General features: G+C 34.8%; 2 protein-coding genes across 2 annotated transcripts; both read right to left on the bottom strand.

The window, feature by feature from the left end:
- Window positions 1-5707: 5707 nt before the first annotated feature.
- On the bottom strand, window positions 5708-6396 carry LOC110095525. The gene is made up of 2 exons (XM_020821108.2): window positions 6127-6396; window positions 5708-6021 (listed from the first exon to the last, which is right to left on the bottom strand). The coding sequence occupies exons 1-2, from the start codon at window positions 6206-6208 to the stop codon at window positions 5846-5848; spliced, it is 258 nt and encodes an 85-aa protein (XP_020676767.1). The 5' UTR covers window positions 6209-6396; the 3' UTR covers window positions 5708-5845.
- A 1384-nt stretch (window positions 6397-7780) lies between these two features.
- LOC110095520 (peroxidase 51) lies at window positions 7781-13503 on the bottom strand. Its single transcript, XM_020821103.2, has 4 exons — window positions 12604-13503; window positions 12332-12532; window positions 10352-10517; window positions 7781-8298 (listed from the first exon to the last, which is right to left on the bottom strand). Exons 1-4 carry the CDS (start codon window positions 12814-12816, stop codon window positions 7889-7891), a joined length of 990 nt encoding a protein of 329 aa, XP_020676762.1. The 5' UTR covers window positions 12817-13503; the 3' UTR covers window positions 7781-7888.
- Window positions 13504-27272: the final 13769 nt, after the last annotated feature.

The raw sequence follows: 27272 nt of genomic DNA, 5'->3' as shown, positions 1-27272 counted from the left end.
CCTTGTTGAGTGCTCTATAGTCTACACAAAAACGCCAAGCTGTCATCCTTCTTTTTCACCAACAGAACAGGGCTAGAGAAAGGGCTGATACTAGGTTTGATGATCTATGCCTCCATCATCTCTCTAATCAACCTTTCGATTTCGTCCTTCTGGAACTGAGGGTAGCAATAAGGTCGTACACTGATGGGAGACACTCTCTCCAACACGATGGCATGCTCTTGCTCTCTCTGCGATGGCAATCCTTGAAGTGGCTGAAAAACCTCTTGGAACTACTGAATCAACGGCTGAATAGAGAGGGGTATGTCTCCTCCCTCTTCCAATCTCGCTCCCTCCAAAGGGATTTGGAAAGCCCGACATCTCCCTTAATCACTACCTTCCATCCATCATTAGCTCTATCGTGAGTGCTCCCCAATTCACCTTGGTGTCTCCGAAAGTTTGCAGCATTTCATCCCCAAAATGACGTCGGCACTCCCAAGCTCTAGTGGAAGAAAAACTTCCCTCACCTGTATCCCCTGGATCCTCAGTCGCACTCCTCTGCAAATCCCCTGACCTTTCTCCACCTTCCCCATCCCCATCATCACCCCGTAACATCCGGCTTCCACCAATTTCACTGCCAGTTGGTCGACGACCTGGGTAGAAATGAAATTGTGAGTAGCCCCACCATCAATCAGCACCACCAACTCTCTGTCCTCTATCTCTCCCTTCACATTCATGGTGTGATTCGTAGTGAATCTAACCACTGAGTTCAAGGAAACCTCAAACGTATCCAAGTGTAGCTTCTCCTCCATCTCCTCCTCACCTCCCTCATCAGTTTCCTCGTCATCACATACAGTGAGAACCTGAAGAGTTCGGTCCTTGCACCGATGCCCCGATGTGTACTTTTTATCGCACCTGAAGCATAACCTCTTAGCCCTCTTCTCCTGCATCTCTTTCTCTGTCAGCCGCTTGAAATTTTCCCTGCTTCCTCATGTCTTCTCCTTGGTGGCCTCTCGAGTCCCTCCTATTGCATGACCTTTATGTGCTAGATGCGTGATCGTCATCCTGTAAGTGCCCCCGATGCTGCTACTCCTGGCTCCCCTCTCCAAATTCCTCTTATTTTCCACCAGTTGGGCCAACTTCATGGCCTCCCCCAAGTCACAGGGCATCAAAACCTTCACTGCTGCTCGGATCTCTGCCTTTAGTCCTTTCATGAAATTTCCTTCCAATATTGTATATGAGAGACGTTCCACTCTGCTAGCTAGGTGCTCAAACTGCTCTCGGTAGTTTGCTACCGATCCCTCCTGTGTCAGAGCAAAGAAGTACTCATAGAAATCTCCTCCCCGGTCGGTTTGAAAATGTTTCATTATGTAGTCTTTGAATTCCCTCCAGTTCCTGATAGGCCTCATCTGATTTCTCTACTGATACCACGACAGGGCTTTTCCTTCCAAGCACAATCCGATTGCGATCAGCTTCTTCTCCTCCGTCAGCCCATTGATGGCAAAGTATCTTTCCACCTTGTTAATCCACCCATACGCATCTTCTCCTTCGAATATGGGCATTTTCAACTTCCTCATCTTCTGGTCGCCCCCATTGCCCCCGATTCTTCCATAGTTTCCCCTCTCTCAAGTGCTAGGTGCACCTCATATTTTTTGGTCTTCCCTTGCCCTGCCTTAGCCCAAACCCACTTCTAAATCCCCCAATCTTTCTTCAAAATTAGCACCTCGGCGGTCATAGTATCCCTCATGGCGTTCCCCATATCCGCCTCCTCTTTCTTCCCTCTAGACTGGCTCCAGATGGGGTCTTATTCCCTCTCCTTCCATGATTTCCACATCATCTTCCTCCCTACGAATTAAGGAATTCGTACTTTTTTCCTTCCATTGTTCCATTCTTTTTGCCACAAAAGCCGCTGTTTGGTTTTGAATTTCTAAAATCTTTTTTATCATGTCTCGTAGATCAGCAACTTGCCCTTCCATGGAGGAAATCCTTTCCTCCACCGTCGTTTTGATTTGCCAAGCCTTTCCTCCAGAGCATCCACTTTATTTGCCGCTATCACAATCCGGAGTTTGTATAAACAAAAAATTTGGATTTGGAACACAAAAAAAAAAAACAATCTCAATTCCTTCCGGGCAAAAAATCACCGCTGAAATTAGCCGAAAGCAATCCTCCACTGGTCCCACGACTTGCTCAGATACCAATTTGATAGGAAATACTTGAGTTTGCAAGTAATCCTATCGGATTTACTTGAGTTCGCAAGCAAACATAATCAATAATTAGTAAAACAGCGAGAAAATGAAAGAATTGTGGTGGAAGAACAAACAAACAATAGGAAAATCTTATAACAACCAAAGGGAAACAAGAACCAAACAAAGATACAAGAGATCCTTAATTCGAGAAGAGGATCGTCTCTACCAAATCTCTAGACAATATTGTTTAGAGCTCAAGCCTCCAAGAAACCCTAAGCTCAATCAATCAAAACATGAAAAACTCCCTAATCCCCCTCATCCTCTTGAATACAAAATATTTCCTAATCAATTTTTCCCTCCCAAGCCTAAATTGCCCCCTCCGTTTGATTTTCAAAACCATAGGAGTGGGGCCCACTCGTTTGGGCGGACAAAGCCAAGGAGGCGGACTCATTCTGCCTCCTATAAACAATTTGAGCCGGCCCCCCTTGGGCCGGCTGGACCGGTTCACTGTGAACCGGTTTAACACATGCTTAAGCTGTGAAAATTTATCTGAATTCTGATTTGGACCTTTGAGTTAATTTATCAATTCCATTTCATTAGGAGTGTAAGATTTTGTTTGGGACAATTTTATTACCTTTTTTTGAAACAATTTTTTAGTACAAAAATTTGTAATTCAAAGAATATTTGTACTAAAAATATGTTTTAAAAATCAATAAGAAAATCATCCCAAACGGAGCCTAAGTGAGAAACTAAGCAATTGGTTGGAATATATGATTGTCAAAGTGATAAATTTGTCTGAACTTTTTTTATAGAAGTCAAAATTTTATCAGCAACTTTTTCTTTAGGGTAAATTGTTAGATTAGAAATTTATTTCAATACGATTTCAGACCTACACAGCTCATCTTGGCCTGTTGGTTGAGAGCTTAGGCTTACAACCAAGAGGTCTAAGGTTCGAGTCTTTGTGTATGTGTTGTGTGTGTGAGTTTGCCTTAAATGGCCTAAATATCCAAAAAAAATATTTCAGACCTGATTTTGGCTATCATGTTAATGGAACACAGTGATTAAAAGTTCTGAAATTTTATGAATTGTTATGCTTTTATTTTTGTGGATGCTTATTGGCTTATCTATTACTTTATATATGCATATAGTAAAGAAAAGTGAAAGATAAAAAATGAGTTATATGTTATAAAAATAAATAAAATGAAGGAGAGAGAAATGAGAAAGTAGGTGGGTCCATCCCATTAATATACTACATAGTAAAGGAAAATAAAGCGAAGAAAAAAAGTTCATGAAAAGTCTTTATTTTGTGAACCTTAGAACTCGGCTTCCTTTGTTCGTTGATCTACCCGAACAACTTCCAACTGTTCTATCTTTTTTTCTTGGTCAGTTAAAATAGGGAGTACCTTACCATTTTTAATTGGGCAGGATTTCTATTAGGTTGCTTAATCAAAATGATGTGTGAAAGGATTTAACTGAGTTAATCAGACTCATAAGTCGGCTCAATTTTGACTTGATCAGCGACTCATTTTTTGGAAAATTATTAGGTGCGGAGTGTGCATCGTCCGCACAAGCACTGGGTACCACTCGATACCGCTGGGTATCGTTAGATACCTAGCGGTACCTAATGCTTGTTGCGGACGGTTCTCCCTGTCCGCACTCCGCACCTAATAATCTCTCCATTTCTTTAGCTCGATTAACTAATAAGTAAAACTTGAGCCAACTTTGATTCAACTTATCAGCTCATGATTGGATTCATTTAAATAGTATTAATATTAAATACACTTAAAAATATAAAATTTCAATCAATTTTGAGTAAAATTATTTAAAATATTTAAATATTATATTTCTCTTTCATATTTCAAGTGATTTATTATTATTTTTTTTTATTCTTTTATCATGTTATTATAATAACTGATTAAATAAAAATGATTTTATTTTTATTATTAGAAATGAGCTGGTGTGAACTTGTAAAATTAAGCTCAAACTTATTAATTAATTCTGCTCAAGCTCTGTACTCCTAATGTGATTTTTTTTTTTTTTTTTTTAACTTCTATTTTTCAAGTATAACATTTACTACCCGTTGCTTTTATATCAACTTTTTCGGTTTTACCTAACCCATAGATGATTAATTATTATGTGCGAATGTTCAACGTCGTCTAAAGATCAATCAAAATGGGTCATGTCACCCCTTCGCTCGGGACCGCTAATATTGTGCATTCAGATTGATTTCCAGACGGCGTTCTGCATCTGACTCCCGTACAGAATAATTTGTCCCCACAAATAAACGAAGATATCTTTGTGAATCTGCTTGATGTCAACGTTCCTTATATTTTTTTAATCTCCTGCACTGTTGCCTGAATGAGATCATTCAAAATGGCAATTGGGTTCCCAAAGGCTATTCATCAACAAGTAGTTAAAAACACTATATCCAATGTCAAAATTAGGGATAAAATGGCATTGGTTCGTTCTTAATCCAGTTTATCTTCAGCTTCCCATTTGAACGAACAATTATTAGGTCAGGTGACCTGACGTAACTCTACGTTCGGACGCCAATAATATGTCGCCACGTATTCTCACTCTTTACCACGCGGCCCGATGACCAAACCCGGATCGGAACCCAGAATTGCTATGTTCGCGTATTATTCGGTATTGCTAATTATTGCTCGATATTGCTAGGTATTGCTCGACAATAATGAGAAATACCATTATGTGAAGACCAATGTTCGGTATTGCTCGGTATTGGTCTTAACATAATAGTATTTCTCGTTATTGCCGAGCAAAATCGACAAATACCTAGCAATACCGAGTTTTTAGCAAAACTCGGTATTGATCAGTATTAGTCTTCACATAATGATATTTTTCGTTATTGCCGAGCAAAATCGACCAATAACTAGCAGTACCGAGCAATATGCGAACATAGCAATCCTGGGGTCGTTCTGGGTTGGGTTGTCGGGCCGCGAGGTAAAAAATAAGAACACGTGACACTATTTTATTGACGTCCGAACGTAGAACTACGTCAAGTCACCAGACTAAATAAAAATTCCATTTGAACCGCTGGATTTAACAAAAGACGCTATACTTACTAATATCAAAATATTCTAATATGATTTTTTATATTTCTTATAATAAAATATACCATTTATGTCCTATCTCCATCCATTATCAATGATGATATATTAATATTATTATTTTTGTATCTCTAAATGTTTCCCAAGTAATTTAACCCTTTCTACAAAAACATCATATGTTTTATTTCATAATAAATATTTTATTATTTTTAAATTTATTTTAAAATTATAAAAATATCATATATAAATTTTAAGCTCTTGCAAGAAAATTGGGTAATGATATCCTTACCCTCTTTTTTTTTTCTTTGAGTAACACTTATAAATGTTTATTGAGCCAAAAGCACTGAAATACCTGCTCCAATTTATGAGGGAGAGTTATTCAAGACACATTTGCACCACTGCACGTGCTTTTATTCTGAGGTGATCTGCATCGCACGTGCCATCGAAACGTGGCATTGCTCGATGAAAATATCTACATCACATGAAAACAAATCCCTCGGCACGTGCGTTACAACCACAAAACAAAGCAGAGTTAAAACAAAACAAAAGGAGGAGAAGACGGCACGTGACCCTCGCACGCGCGAATCCTTCCTCTCCCCCGTCGGCAATCAAAACTCAGAAGCTTCCACAGAGCCTATGCGGCCCCGACTCGAACACGCTCCACCGCGCGCCAGATCGCCGGCGGCGGGATAACGTCGAGATCTCCATATCGGTCCTCTGCAGAATCTCCCACATCACGTGCACGTCCTCGTATTCGCACGTGCTCACCTCCTGCCTCAGCTTCCACAACCCTAGAAGTAGAAGGGAAAAAAACGGGGCGAGAATAGACTCATCAGATTTCGATCGTCGCAGATCTGAACCATATATATTCGATATCGGATCTTTTAAATGCTTACCGGTTTTTCTTACGCGGAAGCGAAGAGCTACGCGGATCCAAGCCTGTTTCATGGGAAATACCATTCGATCCCACCACTCCATTGCTTGATTGATGATTCTTCCTCGCCTATTTCTCTTTCTTCTGTCTTCTTCTTTCGGCGATAGCTCGGTGATGAGAAGGGTGAATGTAGAGAGAGCAAGAGAGATATAAAGGAGAGAGAGAGAGAGAGAGCTAAAAAGAGGGGGAGGAATCTCTGTGTTTCTCGGAGAAGGTAGAATTATTGCAACCTCCGCTATTTTAATGGTGGTCACCGGCCACGTGGGCACTCGGCCTGAGGGATGGACCAGGACTACGGGGAACCGGCCTTGTAATGGCCAATAGTAGAGAAGATCAAATGAATCTAAGCCCAGCAGGCCGGCCTGGCTTCTAATATGGGGCTGTCGTGGGCCAGCAGCCCATAATAGTATTCCCAATCATCTAAAACTAAAAGATTTATTATAATGATTGGGGCGTTGGGGGTAGAATTGGAAGTTTGGAACCTATATTGTATTTTGCAGTCGGAGAATTTCAAAATTACTGCACGTGGCTTAATTATTAAAAAATTAACTATTTTAATAAAATATTGAAATTGTATTATTTTATTTTAGAATAATTGTAAGTGTCTTCAAGTTTTTTTTATTAATATTTTAAGTTAAAATAAGAATTCTATGCGCATTAATTATGATTTTAGTATTTTATATTGGAAATTATTATAATTTTTTGACTTTGAAATAAATTAATGAACAAAATAGGTAATTTAAATTTTTTAAAATAAATTTCATAATTTTAATATATTATTGGAATTATGATTTGAAGTTATAGCCACTTATAAATTTGATTAGATTTTTATCAAATATATATATATATATATATATATATATATATATATCAAATATATATATATATATATACCATAAAAATAGATAATTTTTCCAATAAAATTTTAACCTTTTATTTAATTTAATTGGATTTCATAATTTTAATTAAATTAAATAAAATTTTAGCCTTTCTACTTTTTGGAGTCCATATGTTGATGAAATCTTGAAGCCTATTATGATTCATGGAATTTTATAATATATGGAAAACATTAGGCTTTTATGCAATTGAGGGGGCCATTTATTAAGCTCACAGCTAATGCATTTAAACAAAATGTTAGTAATATTCCTGCTGAAAGACAATTTTCATTTGAAAGATATGTGACCCAAGCCGGCTCATGTGCCACCGAACCACGAACACAAGTTCTAGCTCGAGTTTAAATTCAAACTCATATATTATAGAAGCTCAAGCATGGCTTGACTCAACTTGTCGAGCCAGATTGATTAATATTAATTAACATGTCAGTATTTATATTAATTGAATTAATTATTTTTGTCTAAATTTTGAACTAGAAAATCGAGCATCAAAACAAGTCAATTTGTGGTTTCCTTAATGAACTTGGAAAATTCAAATCGTGCTCAATTTAAATCAAACGAGTTTAGCTCAATTGAACAAGAACTCGACTCGGCTCAATTACAACTTTGTCTAATATTTTTAATTTAATTTATCAGTAGTCTTCTTTTGCTGATTCCGAATCAGAAATTAAATCAGGAAATAATATAAATTTTACTCAATTGTACATTATGAGCTACGGCTTGGAATTTTTCAATTTTCCGAAGCATAGAAACAAAGTGAAATGGAAAATTTTGTGTATAAAACCAAACAGAAAAATTTTTAAATCAAATATTAACTTATTAAATTTATAATTAATTAAACGCGAAGCAGTTCCGGCGGATGTTGCCCTGGCCGGGCTTGGTTTTGACTCCAACCCGGCCCATTCTGGTCATCGCTATCACAAATCTTTGGGCCGAAAGGTGTGAATTTTTAGCCCATTTATTTACTGTGGGCCTCGACCTTGTATCCTCGTACAGGATCTGGTCAGAGGTTAGTAGGCCCATGCCCATCTGAAGGTTTTTGAAGTACTGGTTATCGAACCGCAAGGTAGTGATAGGGTCAAGAGGGGCCACCAAGGTGGGGTCCACATTTGTCGGACACAGTTCCTGTAATTGGGCCGCGTAGGTCCGATTCAGGGTCGGGTCGACCGGGTAGTATTTGCTGAAGTTTCTGACCCGGTTCGCAAAGTTGCTGCAGTGTGAGAAACCCAGTGTGTGCGCACCTGTAAGGAGAAATTTTTTTAAAAAAATAAAAAAAATTAGTACTTTTTTTACACAGTAATTGAAGAGAATTCTTTTTCAAATATGAAATTTGATTGAAATAAATAAGAAAGTACCTTCAAATGCTAAATTAATGACGCAATACAGTAAACAAGACTTAAGGGCATTGTCTTAAAAGCTTCTGAACGAGATTCATTATTCATTGATAGTACAAAAAAAAAGTCAGTAGAAGTAATTTTAGACTTAATTGGAATGATATTTTTACTATTTTTTAAAGCAGTGTTTTTTACTAAAAAAAATTACTTTGAGAAGTAATAAGAAAGTCATCCCAAATGAAGCGTTAGAAATAAATTAAAATATATTTGAGTTGTAGGCTTTGTTTGGGAAGACTTTTTTTATTGTTTCTTAAAGCAACTTTTTAGTATAAAAATTAAATTTTTTATACTATAAAGTTGTTTCAAGTAGTAAGAAAGCCATCCCAAAGGAAGCCATAGAGTCTATTTTAGATAGTTTTCTAGTTATTTTTTCTAGATAATAATAACGATGTCATTTGACTATTGCTTTCTCATTATATTTGAAATATTTATATGATGAAAAATTATTTCTTGAAAATTAGTTGCTAAATTATTTTCCTCACAGCAATTTAACAATTAGTTTTATAAAATATTGTAGCAGTCACAAATTACTCGTAATCCATGTTTTTTTGATTTTTTTCCTTTTAAACTCTTTAAATTAGAATTTTAAGAGAATTATGAAAAATATGAGTGTTGAATGCTATAGATAGCTAGATTTTTTAGAAATATTAAAAGAAAAAAAAAAAGATAAAAAGGAAAAAAATTAAGAGCTAGAAAAGGCTTTTTTGGACATCTATCCTAGTAAATATTTTCTTTATGATCTAGTTATTTTTCTTATTTTTTATTTTATTTGATTAATGTAGTTTGTTATTTTTGTATATTATTAATAAAAATATGCCATATAATGCTTTCTAAATTAAAAAAAAAAACAATTCATTTCTATTTTGTTGTAGACTCAAGTTATTGCAATAGTAGAACCATATAATAATCTTGAAATCTATATTGAGTTTAATTTTTTAATAATTATTTTATTTTCGCATCATATTCTATAGAATATTCATATAAAAAATATTTTTTTTAGAAATTAAATGGAAGAGCACTGCCTGACTAGAAGAAACTCCTCAAGAAAAATGAAAGATCTGACTCTCATAAGCTGTTTTTTAGGTGGCAATGAGAAATATCAGATTTCAAACAAAATCTGGAACTAATCCTTCATAGAAAGCCTATTCAATTTTTCTGGTTAAGTAGGCTACCTAACTGTTCCTGTTATGTTTGAAATAATATGGCCATAGCCCCTTAGTTACATATATAGTTAAAATCTTGTATCTAATATTTTGTATCTGTCGTGTCATTTGTCCAATCAGTAAATTTATTTTTACAATTAAATTTAGGCTTCATTTGGGACGGCTTTTTTAAAGCAGCTTTAAGAAGTAGTAAAAAAAGCCGTCCCAAATAAAGCCTTAGATTTCGTTTAGGACAGCTTTCTTACCACTTTGTAAAGCTATTATAAGGCTTCGTTTTGTAAGGGACGGCATTCTTAATGTTTCTTAAAGCAGTTTTTCAGTATAAAAATTAAAAAATTCGTACAAAAAAAGTTGTTTTAAGAAACATTAAGAAAGATATCCCAAATAAAATCTTAGGCTTCATTTGGGATGACTTTCTTACTGCTTCTTATAGCATTTTTCTAGTACGAAAATTTTAATGTTTGAATTAGAAAGTTGTTTTAAAAAGCAAAGACTTAGATTCGTTTAAGACAGCTTTCTTTCTGTTTTGTAAAGCTATTATAAGTTGTTATAAAAAAACAACTTTCAAATACATAATTTTTTTTGAATGCAAAGAAGACTGTATGAAAATCATGCAATTTGGAAGATTAATGTGAAAAGATCTCAATTTTCACAAAAATAAACATGATAAGAAAAAAAAAAGGTGTTGTAATTAATAATAAAATTGTATGAAATCATGTAATAATTTATATACGCACCAGAGAGAGCGATCATATCATCCTGAGAGAGTCCGAGGTCGCCAAAAATGGCGTTTAACTGATCAAGATTACTGCTTGCTTGTGGTATTTTTCCATTGACGCTCGTTGATGTTGAGCTTAGTCCATCCAGTCTTCCTAGCTCCACCTCATATGAAGGCCCCCCGGCCTACAATTTTCTCTATGCATTTAATTTTTTTTTAAAAAAAATTGGGATATAATAATATTTATTAAATTTCATCAATTAATGTTAGTAGAAATCACTACAAAATTAAAATTTCTATAATTTGTTAAAATTGTGTTGAATAAACAATTGATTGGAAAATCATAATGAAAATTACTTTGAATGAAAATGTTGAAATGATTTGGAACTAAAACACTTTGAAAATAAAAATATATGCTAATGAATTGGCTCGATCAAGTTCAACATGTCTTGAAGTGAGATCGGTTAAGGTGTATTCGTCGAAGGTGAAGATGTACTAACCAAGGGGTGAGGACCACTCGATAAAAGTCAATGTACATCATCTAGATATTTTCTATGAGCTCTACAAAAACTCTTTAAGGATTCGCCAAAGACTCTTCAAGAACTCTTTGTTGACTCTCCAAGGCAGACTCTTCACGGCCTCTCTTCGTGAACTCCAAAAATTCTCTTGGGAATCTCCGAGTTTTCTGCGGACTCGTTAGATTCATAGTAAACTCGGTAACTCGAAACTGTCACTCATCACTAATCACTTGATGGGCTCACTCGTCACACTCCAATGATCACTTAGCGGAACCATTCACCAGGCTTACTCTGCAAACCCCCAATTAGCAATTATCCATATATATATTTTTAATATTTTCTTAACTTTGGTCATCTTATATCCCTATTTCATTTATATAATTTAATAACTCATGAATAAATCAGAATAAAATATTAATTTCCTATAGCGATAGAGATAATGACAAGGTTGGCAATTTTTTTACAATATTAAGGCTCATTCCTATATGAGTGGGGTCTACAAATTATTTCAGAGGGTATTTTTGTCGTGCAATATAGATTTCTCCCAAAAATATAGTGCATGATTTCTTATGATTTTAATTTTCACCCTATCAAATAAAATTTTAATAATGTTTGGCTGTTTGACTCCGCTTTAACATAGTAAATAACTAAATATCACCATATTAAACATACGACGCTCGTGTCAATGTGATTTTCATGAAAATATTAAATATACGAAAAAAATAATAATTTAATTGATTTAATCCCTTATTTTCATGCTCAAAATGAAGATAAACATCAGATTACCATCAGATTATAATTTCTTCAATTGAATTGTTCATATTAGTTGAATATTTATAACCCTCTATAAGTAAGGGTGTAAACGAGTCAAGTAGGTGTCGAGCAACCCGCTAATTGAGCTTGAGCTTGAGCTTGATTAATTAATTAAATTCGAGCTCGAGCTCAAACTTAACTCTGCCAATTCGAGTTGACTCAGAAGCCGACTCGTTTATTATAAAAGAGAAAAAATCACTCTCATTTAAGCAGTTATTATAATAGCATGTTAAAACAAGAATAAGGCAAGCTTATGAGTCAAATTGAGCTAACTCAAACTTTGCTATTGGCTCTTTGAGCTCTTGTCGGAAGCAATTTATCAAACAGAGCCCAAACCGACTCTCTACCCTTCTAACCCATTACACTCCCTAATATATATAAGGAGTATGAATGAATATATATATATATATATATATAATCTATTTTAGAATATTTAATATAATAAATTATTAATAATTCTATGTATAAATATCAAATAATTTAACTATATTATTTAAGGATTTTAATATATTTATTTAACAATTTAATTATATTATGTAATGGCTTAAAAACAGGGCCATTCTGATATCCTCACGCCATTTTTTTTAGGTCCTTAGTGATGCTTAAATTAATCGAATGCAATGAAAGAAAACTAAAACATAATTAATTAAGCAGTAATTAGTAATTACCAAATAAACAACATCTCTCGTGGCCATGACGAGAATATCCGCACAGGAAACCTTGTTCTCGCACTGCGGCACCGCGTCCACCGCCTCCTTCGCCCTTCCCACCGTATCGAACCCATCGCCGGCGATCGATAAGTTGTCGGGATGATCTCTCTCCGCTGTATTCTCCGGCGTGGAAGCTATCAATATAGACCCATCACAACCCTATAATTACAAGCTCAGACATCAACTTTCATCGAAATTGCAAGTCAACAAATTCAATATTAGATTAATACCTGAACGAAACAGTCATGGGCGAAGAGGCGCAGAGTGCCGGGGATGGTGACGATGGTCTCTTTGAACTTGGCAGTGACCGCAGTGCGGACGATATTTTCGACGTTCGGGCAGATATCCGCATAATAATCCCGTCGGAGATTTTCTGCGGAAACGCAGAAAAGGAGGAGAGAAGGAAGGGTGAGGAAGAGGAGCGTGTTTCGATATTTTGCCATTGAAGAGAATTGAAGGGGGAGGGAAAGGGGCTGTTTTAATTAGAGTTAGTTGAGGAGCTTAGATGCTCAATTTATTGAGGGGTTGAAGGAAGAGGGAGAAAAAATGAGATTTTTTTTTTTCATTTAAATTTATTTTTTGGAACTGGGAATCCACCTGCTGCCACTTACAAAAAGGTGCTTAGCGGCGTGACAAATCCTCGACTGATCTAGAAGAGGTGCCCACCGCAAAAACCTCTTGGCCCGCACTTGATTGGGCCCCACTTAAGAGGCCCTGCCGCTCGAGGGGAATTGAGCACGGGTTGGGGGTTCCCAATCATACTCGTCCACCAACCAAGCTAAGTAACAATGTGTTTAAATTTATTTTTAAAAGAATTTAAAATATTTTTTAATTATTTTGTTTTTCTTGTAAAAGATATAGAAGAAAAAGATTGATGAGAAAGTTCTCCTAGTGGAAAGGGCCAACTTTGCTTGGCCAGTTTTTGAGAAGAAATGAATGGTAATATTCACTATGATTCCAATGGAAAAAATTAGGAAATGGACAAATGAAAGAAAGGTTTGTTTTTAAAATATGTTTGGGAGAGTTTTTGTAAGATAAAATAATAATTTTTTATAGTAATTGTAACTAATTGGAGGTATATTTGTAAAAGAAAAAATTTATATAAGAATATCATGATATATTTAGTATGATGATGGGGTTATTTTTATGATACATGTACTTAATTTAAGTCATTTTATATTATTTTTTAATAAAATTAAATTATTAGATAATATATCTACATTTTTTGAATAATATATTTAAATTATTAGATAATAAGATTAAATTATTAGACATTTACAATTGAAAAGTTCTTAATTAGCTAAGTTTTTTTAAGGAATAAATAGTGATAAACACTATGTTTTAAACTGTAAACTAGTTAATGGCAAATAAAAGAAAGAATAGTTTTTTATAAAATGTTTGAGAGTATTTTTGTAAGTTCAATAATATTATATTTATAGTAATTGCAATTAATTGGAGTAATATATTAAAAAAAGAAAAAAATTTGTAAGAAAATTATGATATATTATGAATAAAAATGGAATCATTTTTATGACGCAAGTTATAAGTTTTCTCTCTCACATATTATTCATCAATTAATACAATTAAACTTTTAGACAATATATCTAAACTATTAGCGAAATATATTTAAATTATTAGGCAATATTACTAAATTAGCTATTAAGCATTCACAAGTTGAATCATTATAGAAAAGAGTAATGTGAATGTCTATTAGATTAATTATATTATCCAATAATTAATTATAGTTCTCTAACAGTTTAAAACATGACAATAAATTCTTGATCTTGGACTACCTGTTGGAACCATCTCAATCATGTGTGACAACACAAGTGCAATTTGTATCTCTAAGAATCCAATTCAACACTCTCGAACGAAACATATAGACATTAGACATCATTTCATTAGAGATCACGTCGCTAAGGGAGATATAGAATTACATCACATCACTACAGAAGATCAATTGGCAAACATATTCACAAAACCTTTAGCTTTTGACACCTTTAGCACCTTGAGGACTAGATTAGTTGTCATAGATATAAATGCAAAAAAAAAATAAAAAAAAATAAAATAAAATAAAAAAACAAAAACAAATCAAAAACAATAATTTTTAGGGCTGCTCCTGATCACCACACACTCACCGCACCAACACTTTGCATTGACTGTTCATCGTACTGTATGACCTATATCGTACCGTACGATATATCACAATCTAAATACATCCACCAATAGGCAGATTTCAGCTCTGTTGATCGTACTGTACGATCAACATCGTACTGCATGATAATCCTCCAGCATAATTGCCTACCGTATTGTACGATACCTCTTCTTCGTACAATACGATCCACGTCAGCACCGGATCGGTACGATATTTATTATGTATCGTACTGTACGATACACCTGTTCGTACAGTACAAAACTTTTGGTCAAAAGTTGTATTGAGGCCTCGGGACGATCGATATTCGCCTGATCGTACTATATGATATCTATCGTACTGTACGATTGGACCGACTTTTCTCGAAAAGACCGGTCAGAATATTAATTGTCTATCGTACTGTACGATCCAAGATCATACTGTACGATTCTCAAAATTTCCTATAAATACCTATATCTAGGCTGTTCAAATCACTCAATCCTCTCCTCACTCAGCCTTTCCTTCGTTTTCGTGCCCTCTTGCGATGTTTAAACAAGGTCGGATGACTGCTGGAAGCTCGTCCTTGTTGAGTCGCCAACCTGATCGCTTTCTGAATAGTGAGAATGAGGAAGCCTACCACCGATACAAAGCCTGCAAAATTTCCCCTTCGAAAATGCTTAATCAGGCCGCTCTCAATTTCGAGGTAATGGGCCTCTTTGCTTCCACCACCTTTCAATTTCTACTCACCCTGGCGTTTCCATATAATTCTGAACTTCTTTTTGAATTTCTCGCCAACCTCACCTACACCGTCGATACCACCACTTTTCACTCCTTTGTTTGTGGCCGCACCATTAAGATAACTAGAGCCGACATCGCCCGATATATAGGGCTGTCCACTGAAGGACCTATGGTTCGCTCGTTTCTTACCGATGAATTTGATTGGAGCGATGTAAATAGAGTCCTTAGGAATACTGCTTTTCATCAACACCAGCCTCTTGTTCAATCCTTAACCCGAAATGCCCGTATAATTCAACATGTTCTTCGAACCTCTATCATACCCAAAGGTGGCGACTGTATTAATCTGACCCCTACCTTGTCCGTCGCTACCTACCTTATTATGTCCAACATTAAGTTTGATGAGGTCGATTTGATTAGCAACTATATTCGCCACATGACTTTTGTTCGTCTACCTACCACCTGACGGAAACAGAATCTGGCTCTTGGTCACCTAATAAGATATATCCTCTACAATAAATATCAATTATCCTACCCTGGTGAACCCGACATGTTTCCTATTTTTTATACGGATGCTTCCTTCCGAATTCACTTTCATCAGGGTCACGAGCCTGAAGAACCCGTCTTTGATGAAGAAGAAGGAGAATATGCCCCAGCCGCAGCTCCAGCTCGACCACGACGCCATGCCACACCCCGAGCACCTGCACCAGAACCAGAACACCCTGATGATGATTTAGTCACCCGCTTCGACCAGCTGCAGACTCGTCTCGACATGCATATCAAGAACAACATCAGCAACACGAGACTGATATGCAATGGTTTGGAGAGCATTTTATGGTAATTGATCACCGCTTCGATGCTCTATTTCAATATTTTCAGCCAAATCCATCTCCACCACCAACTGATCGGGACCCATCTGACTAGATTGTTTGTGTTTGCATTGTAGTTTTTTTCTTTTCCTTTTTTTGGCTTTTAGTTGCTCCTCCTTTTTGTACTGTCAAAAGGGGGAGAAGTTTGTTGTAATGCCTGTTATCTAAATGCATTCCTTTTGTTTCGTACTTGCTTTTAGTATTTTTTTTCTTGTGTTTAATTTAAAATATATATATATATATATATATATATATATATATATATTTATATATAAACAAAAAAACAAAAAAAATGTTTTTCTTTCTAACTTGCAACAAATTATTTGACATCACCAAAAAGGCGGAGATTGTTGCAACCCATGACCCCGAGTTTGAGATTTTAATGATTCCAAAACCCTAGCCGTAGTTTAATTTGAGTAAGTGATTTTGCGCCATTCGTACTGTACGAACATGTTCGTACTGTACTATCTATTTTAAATACTTACTTAAATTAACCCGTGATTAGTGCATATAATCCAGGCCTAATTACAATTTGAACATCGTACTATACGAACATGATCGTACCATATGATGAATAGAGACGAAGTATGATCGTCCCGGATATCGTCCCGGACGATCTCTTGGTTTTTGTCACATCGTACTGTACGATAGTAATCGTACCATACGATGAACAGAGACGACATCTGATCGTCCAGACCATCGTCCTGTATGAATAGTATCTTGTTGGATCGTATCGTACGATATTATATTGTACAGTACAAATTGTTTTTGAACTGTTCGTACAACTTCGTACCAGGACGATGTCTGTTTATGAATATCGTACTGTACGATGTGTAATCGTACTGTACGAATAGTAACGGCTACTTTTGAATTCAGAGATTTTTGGAGCCTTTTTTAGATATCAATCAAGTCCTTTTTCAAAAAGATTAACAGAGGGGGTGAACGTGGTTAGAGAGGGATTCCAAGGGAGAGAGCTCTAGAGAAATTCTTGAGGGTTGAGAGAGGAAGGAGGAGGTGAGCATTGTGAGGGAGAAGAGGTGTGAGGGATATCACATGGTTGCTCCAAGCTTGTTGTATCTTGCTCCTCCTGTGGCCTGAGAAGGATTTGAGGGAGGATCTCCAAGGGAAAGGCTCGTCTACATCCGTTACCTCGAGGTTCTCTGCCTTCTCCAGGAGGGAGAAAAACGAGAAGGTTCTCTACCGTCTCCAGGAGGGCGAAAACAGAGGTTGGCACTCCGCCAGGCCGGGTTGGTAAAAGGGAGGTTTGTAAAGGCTTCTCCGCCTTGCCGAGGGGGGCAAAAGGAGAACTATTTTGATAGTGAAAATCCCGGAGTGGAAGACTCCGGGGAGTGGACGTAGGTCATATAATGACCAAACCACTATAAAAATCTTGGTGTGTTCTTTCCTTATCGTTATTTACGTTTTACTTGCTTTTAATTTTTTCATATCTATTGCATGTGAAATTTTGTGGAAGGAAAAATTGCTTAAAATTTTGTTATAAAATTTCAAAAACAACAAAAAATTAGAACTCTTGTTTAGGGTTACTTTTATTAAGAAAAAGATTTCTACAATTCCCCCCCCCCCCTCTTGTCGTTTAGTAATTTCAACATTATCCTATTGTGTCAGAATTTTGGGAGTAAAAGAGTGGTGAGTAATCTAATTAGGAGTGAAATCTTTATTAAAATGAATGAAGCACAGCTAGATTAGCAATATTAACAGGGTTGGAAGTATAGGAGCCATCTTCCCTTTGGATGTTATTGATACAATTCTGAATCCTTTTCCTCTTAACAAGAGCATGAAAATATTTGGCATTGTTATCCCCCTCAGCCAGATGTTTAGCAACAACTTTCTTCTTCCAAAAAACCTCTTCCTGAGATTGATATTTAAAGAGTTCAATTTTGGATTGTTTTAACAAGGCAAAGTTCACATTCTAACATAAATTTTTATAGGAATTCACACAATCTTCAGCATAATGAATAATAGAAAAAATATTTTTAAAAACATTGTGATTCCACCAATTCAGCACTTGCTTCAATCTTTTGATCTTGAACCGAAGACTATTCATACCAAAAATTGAATTATCTGGGTGTAAAGGAGCATGCCAATTATCATGAATAATAGGAAAAAAAGAGTCATTAAGTAACCACATGATCTGAAAACTAAAGTGACTGTGGGAATTAAAATTTCTATTCTTAATAGTAATAAGGAGGGGAAAGTGGTGCAATAATGTTCAACTAAGATGTTGGACATTAATTAAATTAAAAAAGTTAATCCAAGAGTCATTAAAAAGCACACAGTCAAGCCTTTGCCATAAGTGACCCCTATTCCAAGTAAAATTGTTACCTGAAAAACCGATATCAATTAAGTTGCAGAATAAAATCATATTATTAAAATCAGCCATAAAACAACTTCTAATGCTACTAGTCCTCCAAAATTATGGCAGATGGATAATTTAGAATATTTCATTTTAATTAAGTATTTTGGTCATTAAAGCTTCAAATCTAATGCACATTTGCCCTCCTGAAAGGAATCAAGCATAAGGGTATAAAAGTTGTAACATTTAAGATATATATTAATTAGTTCTGATTAATTGAATTCATTGATTACTGATTATAAAGATTACAAATTAATGTTAACATTCTATTAAATTCATTCTTAGCGTTGACACAATGGGTGTTAGGACGAATGCCTCAGGATACATAATCTCACATCTCGAGGAAGTTCAACCTAAAAATGTCATTGAGAGAGTGTTGGTTATTTATTTTATTATTATTATCTAATTTATTTCTTTAGGTTGATGATTTATTCAAATTATGATGATTTATTGATTTTATTGAATATTTTATTGAATTTAATGTTGACATATTTATTAACTTTTTAATTTGCTTTTATTTATGAAATTTTTATACATTTTGTAAATACTGGATTTAATTATTAGTTCAATGCCTTTGAATTTGTTCAATTTAAAATTTTCTATAATTATTTAAATATTTTACATGTTTAGGTTATTTATGTGGAATTAAATTTGACCAAATAATTAACTTTTTGATTTACAGTGATTTTTGAAATTTTTATATTTTTTATAAGCATTGGATCTGATTATGAATTCAATGCCTTTGAGTTTAGTTAAGTTTTATGTTTCTAGAGTTATTTATGAATTTTACAAGTTTAATGTATTTTTATGTGTTAAGTTTGACTAAATAATTAAACTTTATGGATGTTAATTTTGCAGCTGATAAAATCATAAGATTTGAAGAGGTCTGGGCCTCGTATCCAGCATCAATTGGAGTAGTTAAAGTGGCTTGGTCCAAGAAGACTACTGGAGATAATGCTCAGGTGTTAAATATGAAATTCTGGAGAACAATGAAGGTTCTGTTCTATTGGATTAGAGCAAAATTCAAACAGTTTGAAAAGCAAAAAATATCCGTGAAGTCCAAAATTCTGGAGTTATAGACGAAGGAGGTAGAGATGGGATGGCTGATAGAGGAGGAAGTGTTCATTCTTCGATTGTATGTTGGGAATTTGAACTCTATATTGGCAAGGATGAACACTTGGTGGAAGCAAAGAGCAAAGATAAGGTGGATGAAGGGAATTGACACTAATACCAGTTTTTTTCATTTGTTTGCTTTAACTAGGAAGAACTCTAACTATATTTTTAAAATTACAAATGAAGAAGGATCTGTCATTGAGGATCAGAAGCTCATTTCTGATGTCTTTCTAAAACTTTTAAACAGAAAATGGAATAGAAGAGTGGGTATTCTGGATTAATGGCCTTGCCCTAGTAGTATGATTAAAGTGGAGGATAGAAGATATTTAAACCGAGATCTTGCTATGGAAGAACTAGAAAATGTGGTATTTTATACAAATGACAGCATTGCACCTGGGAATGATGGAATCACCTATTCCTTCATGAAGCATTATTGGAAAACAATCAGGTATGATTGTTGGAAGGCAGTTAATCAGTTCTTTAATGATGGAAAAATGAATGATGAATGGAAAGAGACTCTATTTGTTCTCATTCCAAAAGTAGTTGTTCCCTCCTTATCAAGCCATTATAGACAAATAAGCTTATGTAGGACTATTTACAAGGTGATAGCTAAAATTTTATTGAATATAATGAAGATCATGATTCAAAAAGTGGTGATGGTGGAGCAAGCTGCTTTTATCAATGGTAGAGCTTAGGGGGATCATATTCTATTAGCTCAGGAGATTTTTTAGAAATTTAAAACTTCCAAATCTTTAAAAGGTTTGGTATCTTTTAAAGTTGATTTGGAACAAGCCTATGATAGCATGAGTTGGAATACTCTTGAAGGTGTTTTAAAGTACTTTGGTTTTCCAGAGATCTTCTCTAGATGGATCGGAATGTGTTAAATTTCCTAAATTCTCTTTGCTTATTAATGGAAGTATGTCGAGTTGGATTCATGCGGAGAGTGGATTTAGACAAGGGTGTCCTCTCTCACCCTATCTATTCATTCTATGAGCTCAGCTATTCACTAACCGGTTCAAGCTTAATAAGACAGCTACACGTATCCAAATTGGAAGGAATTTGCAAAAGATATCACACATATTATAAGCTAATGACATCATAATCTTCTCTCATGCTAGTCTTAAAGAAGTTAGAGAAGTCAAAGAATCAATTTTAGATTTTTATTGCTGGACAAGGTAGAGAGTAAAAGTTGAAAAATCTGTAATGGTATTTGGTAGACATGTTAAAAGAAGGAGGAGAAAAGCTGTTGAAAGAGTCATGGGCTTAAAGTAGTTAAAGAATTCTTGTATCTAGGAGTTAAATTGGCATTGAGGAGATTAAAAGAATCAGATTTTTATTTTATCGTGGAGAAAGCTATGAAGCATACGGCAATGTGGGGGAGCAAACTTCTTTCTTATTTAGGTAAAATGCTATTAATCTAAACAACGTTGCTCTCTATCTCAAATTTTTATTGCACCTATTCATTAGTTCCTAAAAGTTTTCTGAAAGAAATAGATAAACTTTGCCGTCAATTTATCTGGAACAAGTAAGATGGGGAGTTTGGTTTGCATTATGTAAGCTGGAACAAATTGTGCAAACCAATGGATCAGGGACGAAGGGCTATCAGATCTTGTGTGGATAGTGTGAATGCTTTAAGAGCTAAGTTAGCTTGGATAGTTATTTAGGATCAAGAGTCTTTACTATTTCAAATGTTAAATCAAAAATATTGGAAATGGAAGGATAACTTTGTGAATGCATCAGTAACTTCATCTACTGGAAAAAATTTATCCAGTGGCAAAAAAGCGTTAAAATCTATTATAAAGTGGGAAGTTACGAATGGGTGTACTATTAGCATCATGAAGGATATCTGGATTCTGGACATGAAACTTAGCTCATGGCCTATATTTGTTTCAGTTCAAAATGTAGAGGAGGACACGGTGGACTACTTAATTACAAATGGAAAATGATATGATATGAAACTAAAGCATTGCTTTGGAGAGGAGCTTTGTAAAATAATTATGAAGATTGAGATTCATACGGATCGTGATAATGACAAACTTTAATTAATCCATCAGCATTCTGGTTATTCAATGTCCTCACTGATTTATAGAAATTACATGAAGCAGGAACATATTTGTATGTTCTGTAATTGTTTTAAAAAAGCAAAATTGAGCTCAAGGGTTGAAGTCTTTTGGTGGAGGCTGTCAAAAAATACTTTACCTACTTATGAATTCTTGTATCAGAGAAGAATTCAGGAGAATTTCTGTTGTCCAAGGGGGTGTGAACACGTAGAATATATTGATCACATAACGATATTCTATAAAAAAACTAAAGGAGGTTATTCAAAACTTGAAAAAAGGTGGATTTCAATTCACAGAATTTGATTCCTTTCAATCTTGTTGGAGGTGGATGGAAGAATATCATAGAAAATAATGATTCATGGTGAATGTTTATTGCAATGCAGTACATGTAACATGGAATTCTAGAAACAAATTCATTCATGGAGAAGCAGAAGATAGTTCGGTGCTCCTGTCTTCTTATGCAGTAAGTATGGCCTCTTTTTCTTTTTTGGCTGATGGTAAAATGGGACACTGGGGTATGAATCGATCGTCTAGACTGTTAAATACTTGGTACCCCCCTCCTCTCAATGGGGTTAAAATCAATGTTTATGCTTCATTATTAAAAAATTAGAAAGCTGGAATTTGTGGTGCTATCCGTGATAGTAAGGAAGAATGGTTTTGGCTTGTGGTCAGTCTTGTATGTATTTAGACATCGCTACTCTTGAGCTTTTTTCGGTCCAGTTCATAAGAGAAATCAATAAAGATTTGTTGCAAGACTATCAAGGGATTATTATAGAAGGAGATAACTACAATGTTATCAAATTTTTGCAAGGCTTAGAAGGTAAGTGGAAAGATGATCTTTAACTATTAAAAAATCATAAGTTTATTTTTTAAAAATTGGGTAAATAGAGATTGTAATAAGTTAGCTAATCTTTGTGCTAATTATGACATTTGCAATAATTTCTGTTGGGAGGATTTATCCTCTAGTAAGATTCCTTCCTTATTTTTAAAAATTTTATGTGAGGAATCTATAGTTTCTACTTCTTTGTAGTTCGCTTTGATTAATAAGAGTTAGCCTTGTGCTTCTTCAAAAAAAAAAAAGACTAAATAATTGACTTTTTATTTTACAATCATTTTTGAAATTTTTAGATTTTTCATAAATACTAGAACTAGAGATAAGCCCAATACCTTTGAGTTTAGTGGATTTGAAGTTTTTTATGATAAGTTATGAATTTTACAAACTTGATGCATATTATGTATTTAGTTTAACACAAATATTGACTTTTTGATCTACTATGAATTTTTATTTTTATAATTTTTATAAATACTAGACTTGGAGATGAGTCAAATGCCTTTGAGTTTGTTTCATTTGGAATTTTTAATAAATTGTTACGTTTTTTGTTTTTAAAATTTAGTAATTTAATGAATTTTTTAATTATTTAATTTGGGTACTTTCCTTATTTGTAATAAATTAGGTCCAAACCTCTTGAAATTTTTCCCAAATGTTAGGATTGACTCTAAGTGATAATTTTAAGTGTTTAAAACTTATTGAGTATATATATATATGTTGCAAATCTATTTTTATGGAATATTATTTTGACGATAGAAAATACTTCTATTTCTCTACGACTACCTTCCCTACTAACATTTCAGGCCCATCAGATCAAACTGCAAATTGAACCAGCTCAAGATTGGGTAGACTAGATCTAAATTAGTTTGTAAACTTTTCCTTTTCTTGAGTATATTATAAATGATATAGTTCCTGATGCTAAGTAACCTTGCACACACACACTTGGGAAAATTTCAAATTATTTTTTAGAGTTATCTGTTTTTGCACACTTCGTACAGGATGATCCATAAATCATCCTATAAGATCAAATAAAAATAGAAACCCTAATTAGGGTATCCTGGTTAAGGCAGCCGTCATTAAGTGCATCGTCCTAGTCGATGTTCATATCGGCCGGGATGATAGGCTCAAATCAAGATTCAACCGCCGGATCTATTTAGGTAGCTTTTATTTTTAGACATTTTCCAGGACATCGACCTTGACGATGGAACACAATTATGCCTAAATTAATCTGGTAATTAAGGAAAGCAATTAAGGTTTGTTTTCTCTATCATATCATCTTAGACGATTAACAGTATCGAACGGGATGATCAGTGCAAAAACCTTAGTTATTTCTTTTTATTTTGAAAAAGTACAAGGCTAAAATATTATTAATCAAAGCAACCTAATTACAAACTACTAGCACCAATTGATTCCTCCTTTAACAATTTGCTGAACAAAGAAGGAATCTTATTAGAAGAGAAATCTTCCCAACAAAACTCATTATGAATGGCATAGCTAGCACATAGGTTTGCTAGCTTATTACATCTCCTATTAACCCAATAAAAGAAGACGAACTTATTGTATTTAAACAGTAAAAATTCATCTTTCCATTTGCCTCCCAAGTCTTGCAAATACTTGATAACATTGTAATTGTCTCCCTCTATAATTACACCTTGATAATATTGCATCCAATCTCTCTTAATCTGCCTTATAAACTAAATTGGGAGTAGCTCAAGACTTAAAATGTCTCAATGAATACATGAGTGATCGTAAGCCAAAAGAAATCTTCCTTTACTATCTCAAACAACACCACCAAAACCCACTTTATCCAATTTTAATAAGGATGAATCAACATTGATCTTTATTCAATTGGGAGGAGGAGGGTACCATCATTCTGACACTCTAGAAGACTAATTCGTACCCTAGTGTCCAGTCTTTCCTTCAGCCATAAAGGGTATGGAAGCCAAACTTACTGCATATGAAGCTAAGAACATAGAACGATCCTCTTTTTCACCATGAATTAGTTTATTCCTGAATTCCATATGGGATATATAGCATTGCAAAAAATGTTCACCATGAATCCTTGTGTATTTTGATATTCTTCCATCCATTTCCATCATAATTAAAATGAATCAAAAAACTGGAAATGAAACCCATATTTATTCAAATAACTAATGACTTCCTTCATCTTCTCATAATTCACCATGATATGATCAAAGTTTTCTGGTTGGTCGCAACCTCTTGGATAGCTATAATTCTCTCGAAGTATTCTCTGGTACAAGAAATCATATGTAGGTATTGCATTGTTAAACAATCTCCACAAAAAGACTTTAACTCGGGATCTTAATTTAATCCTCTTCAACCAACGCCAGAAAAAGCATTCCTGCTCCATATAATTGAATTTCTGTAGACCATAGATTAGATAGTACATCCCAAATTTTGATGAATTAGCTCTGAATAATCGGTGTCTTGATCCATATGAATTTATATCAACATAATGATCTTTATAAGCTCATCTCCAAATAGTTTTTAAGTTTCAACACATTCCATTCACCATTTGAGATCAAACAGTCCATAGTTTCATCCCAAAAATCTTCATATGCCTCTTCGGTTCCTAAGGCGTAACCACACGATCTTTAGGTCAATCGGTCCGGGTTTTTTATACTTGTCTAGGCAGGTATGACTTCATTTCACCATTCATTCAGCTAAGGAAAGTTCTATATTGTTAGCATCATTGGCGATAATGAATGCTTCTCATGTGAGAGGTAAAAAGGTCATTGGGGTCAGTAAAAGCTTTAGTTCCTTTTGATGTGGAAGGGCTTTCTCGGCAAGAGTGCCTTTATGGAGGTTTCTGGAAGTAATTTCTAAAGTCTTTCTATTTCTAGAATCCCACCCTACTTTCTATATATATATATATATATATATATATAGATCTTTTTCTTTCCTACGCTTATTGCTTGTCGATGAAACAAACAAGAGTTAGTGTCTTCCTCCTTTATCCACCTGATCTTCGCTCTTTTCTTCCACCACGTGTTTAGTCGTGCCAAAATAGTATTATGCTCTCCAATATATGAACAAAGTATAAAAATTTCATCTTCTAATAGCCATCCAACATCAGATTCTTTAGATTGCAATTCCAAAACTTTTGATTTCAAAAGTTCTCTTTGCTGATCAAACTCTTTGAATTTTGCTCTACTCCAGTAGAATAGAGCTTTTAGACACCTTCGGAACTTGTAATTCAATGCTTCAACATAATCCCCATTATTCTTCTTTCACCAAGATGCTTTAACCATGCTGATTGATGCTGGATACAGAGCCCACACTTCCTCAAACATTATGATCTTATCAGATAAAAAGTTTACTTCCAAGAAGTTCAATAAGATTGGGCAATGATATGATGCAACCCTTGATAAACGCCTCAACGCCAGTTGATTGTTCTTCAATTCAAATGGATTAACAAAGCATCTATCCAACCTATCCAATATTCTAGCATTACCATCTTTGTTATTGCACCAAGTTTACCTTGGTCCAATTACTCTCACTTCATGAAGATCACTCCTTGCCAATAATGAACTCATCTCTCTTGCTTCTAGAGAAAATCGGAAAGGTCTTCCCCTCCCTTGTCTTCCTTCGCCAAATTACAATTGAAATCACCCCTAACTACTAAAGGATGCTTGTTAGAACCAAATTCCTCCAGCTTCTCCCAAAGAAGCCTTCTCTGAACCGCCTCTTTGCCACCATAAACCGTGGCTACTCTCGACCTCCCCATCTTCATGATATCAAGATCCCCTATAACAACTTAATTTGAAGAAAATAAGCAAGTAAAGGAAGCATTTTGAACTTCCACAGTATCACTGTACTCCTGGACAAACCTACAACAGGTAATTGAAAAAAATCCCATTCATTACCAATTAGGATATCAATTTAAGATTTGCTGAAATTTGAGACTTTGGTTTCCAAAAGTCCCACAAAAAACACCTTGTTATCTTTCACCACCTCCTTTAAATATAGAGAAGCTTATTTTTTACTTGCTCCTCTATAATTCCAAAACAAAATTAAAGTGATTATGGAATGAAAGGGGAAGAGCTCCCCCTCTTCTCCTTCACCACATTCTCCAATTTTCTTCCTCTCAGCAACATCTTTATAGGACAAAGAATTCTTAGTTCCTTGGCTATCTTAAAATTCACGTTAGAAGAACTGCCTTCTTTGAGCTCTTCCATCTCATTCCCACAAAATACCTTAGGGGAGCAGCCTCATTTATCCACCTTTATCATTGAAACTAGTTTAATAACTTAAATCTCACATATGTCATCCCTAGAAGTGTTACCAACTTTGCCATTATCAACAGTTTGAATTTCCTCTTCCTCCACAAAATCACTAATAATAGAAAATTTGCTAACCTCTAAAATAACTTTAGGAATAACTCCAAACTCTTTTATCTTTAGAGAATTATTTGTATCTAGTTTTGAAACCTCCTTATCAGCAGGTTCTACCACCCTTTTGCAGTTAACTATTCCAAAGCCATCACCATTCTTCTCCCTGAATTCCTTCCATGTCCACTGACTAAAATCTTCTTTCCACAAAAACCCTTCCCATTTAAATTTTTTCTTCCATAGCTAACATGAATCCAGGGTCATAACCACTACCTGCACCTGTTGCAGCTTCAGATAGTTTTTCTTTAATTGGTACTACACATGGATCTTTTACGTAGAAGTCACTCTCATCCAAACCTTTAGGTGTCATATTAGTAATCTTGTCAGGATAACTAGTTTGGTCATGACCAATCTTTCCACAACCAAAACAAATGTT

The sequence above is a fragment of the Dendrobium catenatum genome, unplaced genomic scaffold, assembly GCF_001605985.2.
Source record: "Dendrobium catenatum unplaced genomic scaffold, ASM160598v2 fragScaff_scaffold_827, whole genome shotgun sequence".
NCBI lineage: Eukaryota > Viridiplantae > Streptophyta > Magnoliopsida > Asparagales > Orchidaceae > Dendrobium > Dendrobium catenatum.
The sequence above is the reverse complement of the archived record's forward strand: the minus strand, read 5'-3'. Positions and strand labels throughout refer to the sequence as shown.

Excerpts from the sequence above, each read along its gene's own strand:
- LOC110095525 (XM_020821108.2), bottom strand. The coding sequence starts at position 6,208 with ATGGAGTGGTGGGATCGAATGGTATTTCCCATGAAACAGGCTTGGATC. Across the intron at positions 6,022-6,126 it reads CTTCCGCGTAAGAAAAACCG|GGTTGTGGAAGCTGAGGCAG; the intron begins GTAAGCATTTAA and ends TTCTACTTCTAG.
- LOC110095520 (XM_020821103.2), bottom strand. The coding sequence starts at position 12,816 with ATGGCAAAATATCGAAACACGCTCCTCTTCCTCACCCTTCCTTCTCTC. Across the intron at positions 10,518-12,331 it reads CGAGAGATGTTGTTTATTTG|GCCGGGGGGCCTTCATATGA; the intron begins GTAATTACTAAT and ends AGAAAATTGTAG. Across the intron at positions 8,299-10,351 it reads TGATATGATCGCTCTCTCTG|GTGCGCACACACTGGGTTTC; the intron begins GTGCGTATATAA and ends TTCTCCTTACAG.